We start from the raw sequence: 15776 nt of genomic DNA, 5'->3' as shown, positions 1-15776 counted from the left end.
TGGAGGACTTCATGCGACAATATGGTTCCAATGTGGAGGGCAACATATCTTTCCCCCTCATCTTCTTCCTATTCACCAAATGTTGAGAGCAAATGACGAACATAAAGTTCACAAAATACTTGAGCAGAATGTGGTCAGACTATACTCCTCAATCTTATGAGAATGAACAGATGATTAGAACCATGAAAAAGAAAGCATAAACACTAATGGAAAGAGAAAACACATGAATGCAAGAAAACTTGGAATGAACAAGCAATGGAATCAATAAGATGAAGCACAAGATGTGCAATACAATATCGGTATAGAACAAGCATAATGATGACCAGCAGCAATGCCTCGAGTCTCCCTCTCTCCAATGATGCAAGATAATGCGATATGACAATTGAGAGGCGAGTGAAGCATACATAGATGCCTCAAAGCGAGATACAAGACAAGTGAAGAAACCCTGAAATCCTCAAGGCGAGACAAAGACAACTAAAGAAACCTTAAAATGGGCTGCCCAACTGCCTTTGTTAGGCACCCAACTGAAGGCTAAACACAACGCATAAAGCCCATGATACGCACACACTAAACTAACACCCTCTCTTGAATCATGGGTGATGAATATAATGAAATATACAAAGATGGGAAACACCAAACCCCTAGGAACTGCCACCATGCCCCATATTGTAACAATAATCTACCAAAAGCTATAATATAATAATGCATACAAACAATGACAATCACCTAGGACCGTGGCATCACTAGGGCTAAAAAATGGATTCCTCAATCACAGTAGTCCTAGCCGCATGACCGGAATTAGATTCTAAGTTTCAGGATAAAGAAGAGTTTGAGTCGCCCTTGCCCTTCTTCCCCTTCTTCTAAAAAAGCCACTAGCTTCTCACAATCCTTCCGGAGATGCTTCTTCTTTTGCCACATAAGAAGCACTTTACCTTCTTCTTCTTCTTGCCACCACTGTTTGCACCTTCAAAAGCTCAAACGTCTAGAGCATCAACTAGAGATCGCAACCTCCCATGTAAGTGCACAAACCAAGCCTCGAAATGGCACTCCAAGGTGAGTAGTTAGTGCCTTCAAGCTCGTCATCAATAGAACAACGCTGAGATGCCATGAGACAAAAGAAAGATAAGAGTTAGAGAGAGACCTCAAGGGCACTTTGTTGTCAAAATCAGCCCAATCAAACAAGATTTCAGCCATTCAACAACCATGCACACAAGCACGCAAAAGTAAACAAAGAGTAGAGCAGCAATGAAGTCAATGTAGTAAAGAACCATAACAACAGACACACGAGATCCTCTCTAAAACTGAAAACACCAAAAACACAAAAGTGCAGGTTGCAAATCAGTAAAAATGCAGGTTTACCAGCCATTGGATGACATCAACCCACAAATGCAAGATGTACGAGCCTTCACACCAGGCATGTGTCAAAAGTGGTGCAGCAATGGAAGCGTAGACATAAGCTGTAATAAACTACTGAAACACAAGGCAAAATAGAAAGGGAAAGAAAGAACACAATACAGATGAGAACTCAGATGTATGCTCGGGAAATGGAATCCATATATCAAACACGAGACTGTCGCATACAACAATGAGTCACTGGTTGTGTGGGCACTGGCTCCTCTCTCCACGGGACCTCCACATGGTGAACTGAACTAACTGAGGAGGAGGAGCCCAGAATATATATATAGGCATAAATAATGCCATAAAATATGTCAGGTCAGCCAGCATTTAACGCTACCGACTAGCAGTAATAAATGCCACAATAGCATAAAATGCTACACTAAAAATGCCTAAAATAACCATCTAATGTACCCATCCATAATACATGCTCGGACTCACACATGAGCTAACATACTCTACTAACACCCTCTCTCAGATCATGGGTGATTTGATACAATACAATGGTACAATGAGAATGAATCAGAAACCATACAACATAGAACCACCAAGTAGAACCATGGATACCCAAGCAATGGGTGATCAAGCCACCACCAAGATGCCTCGAAGAGAACTTGATGTCGATGTCGATCATACCAACTCCTAAAGATAGAGAAAATCATAGCAGCTCTCAATGTCTATCAACAATGCCACTGATGTAGCATACATGATCATCCTGTCACCAATGCCGCAACGCATAAATGACCATGAATTCGGCCAGACCGCCAAAGTGTCCCCTCATGTGAACTCCAAACGAAAGCCACCCGCTCTCTGTCAAAGAACTAGCCCATCATGAACCTAGATGGCAATCCTAGCTCCAAGATTTGTACCTGCCAGACTTCGGTCGATGCATCAGGAATGTCCCTCTCTGGATCATGTGCATCTATATAGAAATATAGATGAGGCACAGCTGCCCCATCTTACCACCCTCTCACACTCCCTCTCTGGCACTAGAGAGTCATGAGGGATGACCTCATCACCACCACTAGAAAGCAGTTGAGGAAGGGGCCACCAAGCCCTTCCCACCATCCGAAGAAGAGGATCCCTTCCACGCCTTGGCCGGAGGATCTAAGTCAGAATCTGAGGTAGATGATGACTCATCTGAGAAGTCCGCATCCCGCTTCGTCTTCTGCTCCTTTTTCTTCCTAGAAGACACTAACTCTTTGCAATCCTTCCATAAGTTGCCCTTCTTGCCACAATGTTAACACTGGGCCTTCGACTTCTTCATCTTCGAAACCCTCTCAGAAGCTGCAAGAGCCTCACCTAAACCTCCATAATGTGACAAAAGACGCCCCTATAGTCGTAGAGTCCTCTCATGCTCAAGCAACATGGAGGACATATGAAGAAAACTCACATGAGTCGTAGATGTGTGCACTCGTAAAGCATTTGCCACTCCATCAAACTCTTGAGGAAGCTTATAGAGTACCATACCAACAAGATGTGCCTCTGATAGGGCAGACCGCATAGTGCAAAGCTGATCCTGGATTTAGGTAACTCAAAGTAGGAATGATTGGATCATATTTTTGGTTTCAAACTTCAGTTGCTAGAGCTAGCCATAGAGAGTAACGGCCCTCATGGTGAAAGGAGGCTCATACATCAACTGCAACTTCGACCATACGTCTGAAGCTATTCTACAGGAGGTGATTGCTAGTAGGACTTTTTTGGAAGTACACCGAAGTAAGGCTAAATAAGCATGGCTATCATCTGAATCCCGTGTAAGCACTGCTTCCTCATGGTTGTTTTCATCAAGATCAGCTGGAACAGGAGAATGCTGTTGAGGACGTGCAATAGCTCCACCAACCACGTACCATAACCGCTTCTAGATAAACCAAGCCTTCATCAATGCACTCCACATGTAATAATCAGGTCCATGGAGCTTGTCATCAGTGGATGTGCATGAAGGAGCCATCTGTAGAGGATTTAGAAGAGAAGTAGAGAAGAGAAGATATTTGGAGAGGGAACACAACCAAAACACGAGCATAGACTACAAAAAACAAGAGTTCACATACAGTATAACCCAAAATTTGACCAAAAAAAGACAAAAGTTGTTGCAAAAATCAACAAATCAATCAAAAACTACCAAAAACGGCAAAAACGACCTGAAAGTACAATCGCCCAGCTAGGAAGGAATCAAGAACGCCAAAATGCAGGCTGAGTACTGCCACAAATAGGCTGAAAAACAGTCGCAGCAGCCTGAAAACTGAAAACACAAGCAATAGAGAGACTATATACAATAGGTGTTGGCAAATCTGCAAAAAACACAAGTAAAACAAATCACCTATATGAAGCAGCAGTCACCTAATCAACAAGGGTGAAAACAGTCCTGAAATCAGCAATAAAATACAGTAGGAGCACAAATCTTGAAATTTGATACCATGTCAGAAGTGGTGCAGCAATGGCAGGGTAGACATAAATTGTAATAAACTGTTGAAACACAAGACAAAAGAGAAAGGGGAAGAAAGAACACAATACAAATGAGAACTCAGATGTATGCTCGGGAAATGGAATCCATATATCAAACACGAGACTGTCGCATACAATAGTGAGTCATTGGTTGCGTGGGCACTGGCATCGGCTCCTCTCTCCACAAGATCTCCAGGTGGTGAACTGAACTAAGGAGAAGGAGCCCAGAATATATATATAGACATTGAAATGCTACACACTAGAAATGCCTAAAATAACTATCTAATGTGCCCAGCCATAATACATACTCAGACTCACACATGAGCTCACATACTCTGCTAACAGCATAGGTGAAGCAATGCCAACCCAAAACAACCAACCAGCAGGCAAAAACACAGGGAAAACAGCTCCAAAAACTGTCAAGACACATCGTTCAGCACTAAGACAGTTCACCCAACACAAAGAGAGGTTGCCAGCCAAGTAGGAAGGGATAGAAAGTCGAAATGCAGGTTTAGAAAGCTCCAGCAGCAAAAAATGGAAACAAAACTAGCAAACCAAAGACCCTGGTCATCTGATACCATGTGAGAACGTGTAGATCAGAAGCATTAAAGAGAAAGCATGAACACTGATAGAAAGAAAGAACACGTGAACCAAGCAAAGGAATCTAGAAGATGGAGCACAAGATGTGCAATACAATACCAGTAGGGCACCAGCACAATGATGACCAGCAGCAATGCCTCCAACCTCCCTCTCTCCAAGAATATAAGATGATGCAACTGTTAGAGATTGTCATCCCCTGGACAGGCAGTCATATGCATTCACAAGCAGTTTTGTCTGGTGGAGCAGGCAGGATATCCATGTGGCAGATTTCTGTGCAATCGCAGTAGGCAATGTGGCAGTCTGGTTGTACAGCAGGTGACCTCAGCTGGCACAGCAGGTAGCAGTCATCACAGGTGCCATATGGCACAGCAGGAGCAATTGGCCAGTTTCTCTGCAGTCAGGTGCAGACCTGCATTATTTTTAGCATTTCTTTTGGGCTATTTATTCTACCCAGCCTCCACACACTTTCATACATTTCTGATCATAGGTTTCCAAATTGCTAATCGTGGACACTATTGCACATACTCCAAGGTTCACAGCCCGTGAGATCTTCGAGGTGGAGACATACACTCTGTGCCTGTGTACGTATCTACTTCCTTATACAGCATTCTTCATTGCATATTTTGTGTTCCACTCTCTCTCTCTCTCTCTCTCTCTCTCTCTCTGTGTTCACTCTTAGTCCTAGTCATACACTTCCGCACCACTTCACTCTGACATGGTATCAGAGCATTGAAGGACTCACTAAGGGTGGCCTACCTGAAGAGGAGATTTCAGCGTGACACAACGCTGCATTTTCAGTGTTGAAGGGCGAGCAGGAGGGCTGTGAATCAAATAAGGCTGAGGCGAACGTGGGCATGCAAGGAAGGAGTAGAGTTGTTGAAGCTGCTACTGATTTTTGCTATTTGAGAAGGAAGAAGGCTGTGTTTTTGGCCTTCAAGTGCAGATTTTACCTTTTCATCGCCTCGAACGGGTGAAGGAGGAGCGAGACGAGTGGCGAAGAGCCCTAGTAGGTTGTGTTTACACAGTCAAAGGGGGTTGCTTTTTGTCTTTTGTGTAGGCATTTTAGGTGAAGATGTCTTTTGAGGCCGAGACAGAGTTTCAAGAGATCATGGACCGAAAGATGCCCATGTTACCAACTCTTCCATCAGATCAAAAGCGTGATGACGAGAACTAGCACATCTAATGTGTTATGATGCTTGCCATTTTGGAATCCTATGATTTTGCGGAGCTTGTTACAAAGGCTATCCACTATCCTTCTTCGAGAGACGAGTCTAAACTCTCTACAAGTGATAAGTTGGAGTTGGCAAAGGCTCAAGTGCATTGGGACAAACTCAATGCTCGCATCCGCTCATTTTTATTTCTCTCATGCACTACAGCTATGATCTCCCATATAAAGCATTTGATGGTGACTCGCGAGATATGGCTGGAGCTTGATTAGATGTAGAATCAAATGACTGTCATGAAACGAGTTTCTTTGGAAGTACAAATGAGGACCATGAGTGTCAACAAGTCATATTCTATGTGGGAGCATATCAACAAGATGAGGTAGCTTCAGATGCAGATGCAAAATGTAGGGAAGGTGATCACTTCTAAAGATATGGCGATAACTCTTCTTTCACAGTTACCGCCTCATTTCAATGGTTTTTATTCCGCCTTGATTACCTCAGGGTGGTTGGAGAGACTTTGTTGGGACAAGTTGGTTCCTATGGTCTTGGACTAAGAGGAGCAATTGAAAGGAACCAATGCTTCTAAATCGGAGGCATTGATAGGTCAATCCTCTCAAAAGAAGGGGAAGGACCAAAAGAAGGAGGACAAATCAAAGAAAGGTTAGGAAAAAGAGTCCACTAGTCATATTTGTGACAAGATGGGTCATTGGAAGGAGGACTGCCCCGACAATGAGAAGAAGGAAAAGGAGAAGAAGGAGAAATCTTCAAAGGAATTCATCGCAATGGTTGCTCTCTCATTGATTGCTTTTCTCCATTTAGAGGTGGTTGAGGCATTGATCCTTAAGGCCTCTGATGATGTGTTGATGGCCCCACACACTTAAGAGTGGATTGTTGACAGTGGTGCATCCTAACATGACTCCTTCTACCACAGGTGTTAATCATTTGCGGCCTTTGCATGGGCAGATTCTCATTGGTGATAGTTCTTCTATCCCTACTCAGGGATGGGGTAACATGCATCTTATTCCAAACAGATCGGGTGGTGCCCATACATCTGAGGTGCTTTATGTGCCGACCTTGGGATAACATCTACTTTTGGTACACAAGATTTGTGCCCTTAGCCCCTTGGTCGAGTTTGATGTGGATTCCTTTTGATTTCTTAATCATGGATTGAGATAGATCCTTGCTTCAGGTTATGAGGAGAATGGAGTCTACAAGTTGCGGTCTTCGTCTGCTTTGACTTCTCTTCTTCTTACCTCTCAAACACAATCCAAGCTTTGGCATGCTCAGTTTGGCCACCTCAACTATGATTACCTTCGGAAGGCATCTAAGGGACAGCTTGTTTGAGGTTTGCCAAATATTGTAGTGAGCCAGTAACTGTATGTATCCTACATCCGTGGGAAGCAAACTCTTGATGCTATTCCCAGGAAGGCTTCGGGGCAATCTTCAGCACCCTTGGAGCCTATTTCTACCGCTCTTGGTGGACCAATGAGGATGGAGTCCCTTATAAGGAAGCTTGTATTTCATGCTAATTGTGAATGATTACAGCAGGATGACATGGGCTTACTTTTCGAAGTTGAAGTCAAAGACTTTCTCCAACTTCACAGATTGGTTACTCTTTGAGGAGAACCGATCGGGCCAAAAACCAAAGACCTTACAATCGGATAAGGGCAAAGATTTTGTTTCTAATGAGCTTGCTCGTTTTTGTATACATCGCAGTATCCACCAAGAGTTTGGCAACACAAATACCCCTCAGGAGAATGGCATATTGGAGTGGAAGAATCACAATGTGATCAAGATGGCTCGTACCATGATGGAGCATAAACAAACACCTCAGTGTCTATGGGCTAAGGATGTGACTACTGCAGTCCACATTCTTAATCCATCTCCTACTTTCATTGTTGTTGGTATGACACCTTATGAGGCGTATTTTGGATCTAAGCCAGATGTTTCCTATTTCAGAGTTTTTGGGTGTGACGCCCATGTTCACATCCCAAAAACATAGCGTGAGAAATTTGAAGTGGCTTCCAAAAGACACGTGTTTGTGGGCTATGGCTCGCAATCTCAAGGTTAGCGATTGTATAATCCCGTTAAGCGGAATGTCTACATGAGCGATGATGTTCGGTTCATGGAAGATCCAACCTCAAAAGGAGTAAGGAGCACCCCCTTCTTGGAGATCCATGAGATAGTTGGGCGCCAGTGACTATCCCTTTGAAGCCCGTACCTCTTGAGGATTCTTCTTCAAATAAGGAGCTTAGTTCTCCGCCACCAGACTCTCTGATTGAGCCCCAACAATCAGTGGACATTCTAGAGACTTTAGTAGATGGAGAGCGATGAGGAGAGATCTAGCCTCCTCCTCGTTGGGCACGTGACACTCTTCGTGACGCAAGGATTGAGGGGGTCCCTAAGGAGTAGCAGCTGCAATATGGCCCACGGTATTCTCGGAGGAACCAAGCACATTACACTACCCTTGTGTACCCTAAACATTGTTTGATGACTCGTGCCATGCAGGATCAGGAGCCTTCATGGAGGCACAAAGGGTGGAGCAAAGGAACTCTTCTCTTCATCCACATGTACTTCCATCATTATGACCAAGTCCATCCTCCTTCACATCTATCAAATGGAGGTTCTCCTATGGCTTGCACATCTTCCCAAAAGCCTTGGCTCATGGATAGCAATGCTTCAAGTGATATGACTTACAAGTGTGGTTGGCTCCAAGATCTCCATTCTCAATGAGGGTTTCACCATAGGTGACATATCATCCGTGCCTAGTAGTTGGGTTCACAATATCACTACTTCCCAGCTGTCCACCCTTGAGTTCCATAGCAAAAGTTCTATATGTTTCAAACTTGGGCTTTCACCTCCTCTTGGTTTATGGCCTTATCTGTCTCAGGGTAATCTTCATTAAACTAGCTCTCTTTGTAGAGGATGTACCTTAGGAGCCATCCTTTCGACAAGTTGTTTGGAACATGGCTTCATCACCTCCACTTCCCTTCATTTAAGCAGGGTTCTCCTTAGCATCTCCCCTTTGCCTCACCCATCAAGCTAATATCCACCCCACAAGTTCTATTCCATCCCCCACCATCTCCTTCAAGAGTTCCCTTGAACCCCCAATCCCCTTCAGCACGGATGTTGATATTAGTGGCATGGCTGTGAATTGTGTAGCCCCCAATCCCCTTCCAGAGTTCCCTTGAACCCCCAATCCCCTTCAGCAACGGATGTTGATAGTGGCATGGCTGTGAATTGTGTAGCCCTTCTATCAATGTCAGAAGGGGATTCCCACGATTTGAGCTCTTTCACGGATTCTCATCTTCATAGGTTCTTTTCAGCATGCAATGACTGCTTTCCCTCTTCTCTACGTCACCCTTCCTTTCTGCTAGCATGCCCATACAATGCCTTTTGACCCCTGATGTTTGTCCTTGGCAAGAGTCCATTTCAATGCCTTCGATAGCTCCTCGCTATTGTCATCTCATTATGCCAGTGATTTGGCTCATCCATTGTCAACTAGATACCTTCAGAGTGACCCTTTCAAGACGTCTTCGCTCCCAGTGGCATGTTCTTGCCACCCGTTTCTTCAGGTCTTCATTTGAGAGAGGATCATGCTACTCAGTTGGATTTCATCATTGACAGACAACATCGACATGTTCAGACCTTCCACCGGATTCTCTGCTCCTTTGGCCTTTCACCACACCCAAGTCCTGATGGGGGTATCAGCAAACATGTTTCCTAAGCCCTCTTCTAGAACTTTTGGAGCTCAAACATTGTCTTTGTCCATCACCCCTTTTCTCATGACAGCAACCTTCATCATAGGAGCATCAGGTGAACATTAGCGTTTCGTTGTCCTGTCCATGGCTTCCCCTGTCCTCTCCAACATAACATTCAGCCTTCTCGGCTCACTTCTTTGCTGCTGTTCACTGACATTACAATGCTGGGCGGCACTTTCTCACTGTTTGAGCATCTTCAGCGCCCTCACTGATGTGCTCAGTCACACATGCAGGAGACCTGTATTCAGCCTTCTGTGCACCCAGTCAGATCAGAGTTTTTGTTTCCGTCTTTTCCATCTGCGTTCTTCTCTCTCTGTGTTCCTTTCTTGCTTCCGCACTGCATACACACATTACAAGGAAAACACAATGTACAACAACTCACAACCAACAAATACACTCAAACAGTAGGGTTGAGAGAGAGAACGTTGCACAATAATTCAAAGAACAAACTGACAGTATAATGAATCAAGCACGACCAGTGAGCTCAATGAGCTGGAAGACTGTCCAACAGCCACCGTCTTTAGGAGTGGTGGGCCAAGGGATGCTGAGGAGTGTCTTCCTTTGAATAGATCCCGAACACAGTATACCACCATTTCTCAATGCCAAAGAAGATAGGTGATGTCTCTGAGGATAGGAAATGCAGCAATGACTGCAAGCATAGCAACCCTTCAGAGATATGTAACTGAAATCAGTAAATGCAGCAACTTGGAAGAAGCCCACAAGCAGGAGAGGTTGGGCTGCCAAGCACAGGTCTCAGGGGGCTAAAGGAAGCATGTAAAAAATGGCCTGCTGTCAGTGAAAACAACCTGCTCTAGGTGAAGAGAAAAATTGTTGTCTCAAACACTAGGGCATCCCATCAGCTTTTAGAACAATCCACATCCATTTCTCACATCTTCCCAATCCTGAAAAGACTGGAAAGTTTGGAGAATGGGAGGGATAGAAGCAGAAATATGAGAAGGCAACTAGTAAGAAGAGAGAAGTTTAAAGGAAAGAGCAGCATCAACCCACAATTGAGCCCCTCCAAGTCCTTAATACTCTCTTTCATGTCAATCCTCCTCTGACTACTCGAAGGACCAAAAGTGTTGCAGCCCACCATAGTGCCTTTTGAGTGTCAAGAACCTTAGGCCTTCTTGCCCTTCTGGTGCCTCCCATCCATAATAATTTAAAGACTTTTTGGAGAGGTAATTGCACTCCAGCTCTGCTTAACAGCCATCATCAATCATCCATGCATGCCCCAACCCTCTGTCCATATGACATTCTCACTCCTCAGGTCCACTGATCCATGAAAGAGGATGCCTGGTAAAACTTCGTTTCCAGTTTGTTCGCACCACAAAGAGTCAGGCAGCAGCAAATGTTCAGTTCACTTTGGAACTCCGAACACCCCAAAACCCAACTGCCTGCAAATCTTCACATCAAGAACCACTTGAATCCTCCCAGTAACAAACTCCAATGGCCTCAAACATAAACCAGCAGCCACCAACACCTTTGGACTGATCACAAATACGCAGGCACCAAAACACAGCAATGAACATAATTGTATAGCTGCGGACAACAGAAAATATATGGGGATAGGCTCTAAAACAAGATGCCCAGTCCCCCTAACTCTCTCAAACCAAAACAAAATCAAGTCTCAAAGTGACCATGCCAAAATAACCCAAACAACCTACGGTTGTGTTGATAAACAAGGGGAAAATACAAGCAAGCATTGTGAGGATAATGATCCATCAAAATGACCCAACATCACTGAGGGCTGCCTGCGATACACTTATGGTCCAACAGACCTACCAACCTTGCCACATGGTGAATCCATCAACCTCTCTCTGCTGTTCACCCATTGCTGCATTGCCTGAGGGGCCTGTCAGGGACTATGGTCTCTTCTGTCTTCATTGCTGCCAACACTATTTTATGTCCACAAATTGAGCCACTATTTGCTTTGAAAAAGGTGAGCCATTCAAGCTCATCTGATGGCTCAATCACAGAGAGCTCAAATAAAGGGATGTCAATTTACAAGAATACAGAGAATTAGCTCTGCCTCACAATAACAAATTCGGTAGTCAACCAGTACCAATTGCCAGTCAAACTTCAGTCTATTGCAAAAAAATCATTAGTTCAAACCAAACAAGCACTTTCTCCACTAAAATCAATGAGTCAATGCTATCAAGTAATCATCGTGAATGCAGTTCAGCTTAAAATCTCACACATCCCATCATTCATAACTTCAGCTTGGCAATACTGTTGTGATTCCTCACAGATGCTTAGTCACTGAGGAAGATGCATTGAGGCAAATCTATTACAAAAGAAGTTGGTGAACTTCAATCAATTTTGACATATAAAAACTTCCTGTCAGTATGTCAACTGCTCAAACTCCAAACATAAAGGTGGAAAAGTAAAGAGAGAAAGCCCTAAAAAATATTCAACACTCGTATATGTAAAGATGCTAAACAAGACCAAACCCTTTCCAATATACGTCACCTCTAGTTTTGCAACAAAATACATGGAACTTAACTGGGCAAAAAACTTCCTAAGCACCTTCTCAACATGAGCAGCTGAAAATGCATGCAGAGCTTGAATGTACAGTTTACGTAAAGATGATACTGTAAATAGAGAAAATTCTCCACGCCGAAAGTGAAGGTACTCCCTCCACAATTTATAGCTTCCAGGATTTCTTTTTATCATATTCTCCCATTTAGCTGCCAACGTGGGGGCTGAATCCTTCTTTTTACATGTGTCCATATAAAGCAACAACAAATCCTCGCTAATGGGATGGTACTCTAAAGCCTTTTCCAAAATTGTCATTTTCTTTTCCAACACCTGCTGTGCAACAGCCTTCCTTGAAGCCTCTTTAATCAACTCATCCTGCTCCATTTAGTCACCAAGAAAAAAACACCATGTCACCATGTGCAAGTCAAACCTTTGGAAAAGAGACGATTGAGTTGGTAAGTTAGCTTGCCTGAAAGTTTGCAAATGAGATCCACAAACTTTCATCATGTGGTCTCTCTCTTGTTAACTGGTTAAACTCTTTTGTTTTACGGATCACATAGTCATCCCAGCTTTCTTCTCTAAGTGTGTGGTTACCATCTGTTTTGACCTGCTCAATATCTGAGTCGCTAATAACAATAAAGTCACCAAATGGGACTTGAACATCCTTCTTGATTTTTGACTTATATGAGTTCAAAGACATGTGAAGCCTCTTTAGGTCTTTTCTGCGCTCCAAAGCAGCATATTTTGGAGCCCAATAGCGCCTCTCTGTTTTCGTATTCTCATCCATAGTGGCATCATCTTCCTCAACACAAGTAAACCCAAGCATAGGAGAAAGAGGCTTGTCAATTTCCGACCTTAGGAGTCGTGTTCGATGACGACGGAATTGAGCAACATCCATCCTACACATGGAAGTTAAGCTCCAACTTCTAAGTTAACTCCTGCATTAAACCTTACAATAACTTGCAATAAAATAATCCATTAACAGAGCTTGTTAAGAAAACTCATAGAACAGGTGGAAGTACATAATTAGAATCACGATCAACAGCAGGCTGCAGAAATGGACTTCAAAGAGAAACAAAAACATGTTATCATCGGCACTGCCCTATTTTTCTTGAAAAAGAAATATTTACTGGGCTCTGTACAATCTGCTCAGCTCCTAGAGCATCATCAGAAAGGACTATACAAGGGTTATTGTATCAAGGTTGATGCTTAGGGCAGCATTCTTGCATTTAGTCATTGCACAACTTATGCTCTTACAGGTTCGATGTGACATACATTATATGGAATTCCCATGTCTAATGAATCCTATTCACTTGTGGAGAAAACTTGATAGATACAAAGGGCAAAACAAATTAAGCTAACTGGATAGGATTATCTAAAATATCAGGCAGCTCTCAACTAAGTGTCAACTGATAATGTAAATGAATCAAATCAGAAACAATCTAGAAGATGATGTTCAAACATTCCCTGCAGGTATAAATGCATAATCTATAAATACATGCACAGGTCTAGCATTCTGCTGCCGCTAAAATAAGTAGACAAGTTTTGTGCATTCAGATCTTCCAAGCTGCTAAACTAATACAATCAATTGCAGTGATTGAACTGGAGAGACTTTTGCGGGCAGAAAAGAGTGGTAAGCACTCTTGAGCAAGAAGGCATGTTACTTGCTAAACAACTTTATGTCTGCCACTATCGCCACAAAGAGAAGGAAAAAACTGGCATTTGCCCATTTGCCTCTGGTACGTTACACAAATCCATCCCAATGAAACAAAAGTGAACGTGTGGCTCAAACAGCCTTCCTACAAGCTGTAATATCCAGGTTTTGTCATGATTATTTAACCCTAAGCCATTTTAAATATAGGGCCTCTTTGCAAAAGATAGATGCATGAGATCATCATTCAAATTGTTTAAGAACAATATTACTTGCATCACATTTTGCCATTGGGATGTTTCCCACAACAAACAGCCAATTTTGTCACTGTCACCTAATGTGCAGATAGGACCCTTTTCACAAAAATATAGCCAAGGGCCGTTAAAGGAAGACCAGTAATGCAAACCCTTCTACCTTGTGAAAAGTGCTTCAGCCCATTTTTATATTGTGAGCAAGTCTGTGCTCTGCCCACTTAAACACTCAATTGGTCCTCCTCCTAGGTAAGGCCAATACCAAGGAGGAGGACCCAATGAAATCATGCTCTGCTGTTCATTCGCCTTGCAAGCTATCCAAGCTGAGCATAGGAAGAATCCCAGCATGGCTCTTGCCTTGTTCTCTTGGCTAATAATAGGAGGGAAGGTGCTCCATTGTTAACATTTGTGTGTTTCTTATCTAAGGAAAAAAATGTACACATCTCTCATCTTGATTTTTCAAGACGTGTTCACAAACAGTGAGAAACCATCTGTTAAAATCTCCTTAGATAGTGCAGATACTCAAATAGCAGAAGTGGCCGTGGCAGAAAAGTGAACTTGACAAAGAACCTGAATCCAGCACATAAACCAACCTGTATAATGAGCCGTACGTCAAATTGTCATGATCTCCACGTGTATCAAAGTAATAGTCTCTAGTCTCTATGTCCACCAATCTAGCCTCCCGGTTCCCAAGTATACTTCCCAAACCACTCGCATGCCTATTGTATGCATTATAGATCTTGGCCTTCTTCTTTTTCTTATGCTTCTTGTGTTCATGTCCGTGCTCCTTTTCCTTTCCCTTCTTTCTCTTTCCTTCCATTTTAAAGTAACTTTCAACCTCCCCTTGATCATCATTGTCTCTCCTGAGGTCATCCCTTGGACTCAAAAGCACCTGATCAAGATCTTGTCCCAATGCACGGTTCTCAGGCTGCTGCTCGTTGCCAATGCCCCCCACATACAGCTCAGATATGGATGTAGGTTCAGTAGGAAGCAGGCTCTCAGAAAAGCTTTGATTAGACAGCCATGGTAAGGGTTCCTGCAATGCAGGTGCCTGTGGGGTCACCTGCGAATTATCCAGCAAAGATTACAATCTTTTAGGGTGATTAAAATTCTAGGTACTTTAGTTTTCCAGATGATTGTTCCTGAAGGTATGGAACTCACGCATTCCGACAAAAATTTATGTTAGTGGAAACGAAAACACGGAATACCTGATTTAAAGCTCCTCACTTTCTGCAGCAATTAAACGCAAAACATAAGAAAAAACACTCTGGCAGACAACAACTATTTGATATCGCCCCTCAGCAGACTGCCAGGGATCCCTTGTCCGTTTCATCATTAACTTGTGTAAAGGAATTTTGTACCCTTAGAGGTGATTATCACTGAAGTGCCTTCTTGGATAATCTAGGAAGGAAATGGCCACACTTCACGTACTAGTATAAGAGAATCGGCATGGCGACAAATTTCAGCTTAGAAATGCTGCTACACTAGGTTCAGGGCAATTGTGAAACGCCATGTGAGACATAGACGTATTGAGAACACAAGGGAAAGATTGCGGAATGCGCGCTAACCTGACTTTCGATCGGGAAGAGCGGAGAAGCTGATTCTGAAAGAATCGGGAAGAGCGGCTTGTCACCCATCGCTAAGACATCATCATGGCTGCCGTTCCCGCTCCTAATATAACTCTTTTGTTCGATCGTCTAGCAATCTCAAGGAATGTTAGGCTGCTTCATGGTAACTTTGCACCATTTATGCTATCGTTGTGGCGACACTTTCCTCACGCGGATACATTTCACTCTCTAAATTCACGTTCTAACATATAGCATGTTGCATTCACATACCGTGTAGCTTCAATTCTAAGTACCACGGGGCAAATTCATGGTATTCACACTCCAAATTCATGTTCTAACATGTAACATGTCACATTGTATAGAATTTATGGTAGCTCTAGTATTATTGAGTTATCATGAGGGTTTCTTATAGCTTCATCCTCAATGAGAGAGAAAATAACCATGATGCAATATGATAAAGA

At 43.2% G+C, this 15776-nt stretch overlaps 1 protein-coding gene across 2 annotated transcripts in view; it reads right to left on the bottom strand.

Annotated features, from left to right (window-relative positions):
- The window catches only part of LOC148031043 (uncharacterized), a 73622-nt gene extending 58078 nt beyond the window's left edge, over nucleotides 1-15544 (bottom strand). Inside the window, exons 1-4 of one of the 2 annotated variants that reach the window (XM_087684563.1) lie at nucleotides 15316-15544; nucleotides 14341-14810; nucleotides 12315-12744; nucleotides 11894-12220 (exon numbers count right to left, since the gene is read on the bottom strand). In XM_087684563.1, the coding sequence (XP_087540689.1) occupies nucleotides 11894-12220; nucleotides 12315-12744; nucleotides 14341-14810; nucleotides 15316-15384 (1296 nt within the window). In that variant the 5' untranslated portion in view covers nucleotides 15385-15544. The remainder of the gene's footprint in view (nucleotides 1-11893; nucleotides 12221-12314; nucleotides 12745-14340; nucleotides 14811-15315) is intronic. The other variant, XM_087684562.1, reaches the window with a different exon arrangement.
- Between the last annotated feature and the right edge of the window lie 232 nt (nucleotides 15545-15776).

This window comes from Lygodium microphyllum, chromosome 9, assembly GCF_053477565.2.
Source record: "Lygodium microphyllum isolate KBCC chromosome 9, Lygodium_microphyllum_v1.1.10, whole genome shotgun sequence".
In the NCBI taxonomy this organism is placed as follows: Eukaryota; Viridiplantae; Streptophyta; class Polypodiopsida; order Schizaeales; family Lygodiaceae; genus Lygodium; species Lygodium microphyllum.
Note: the sequence above shows the minus strand (reverse complement) of the source record. Positions and strands in the feature narration are given on the sequence as shown.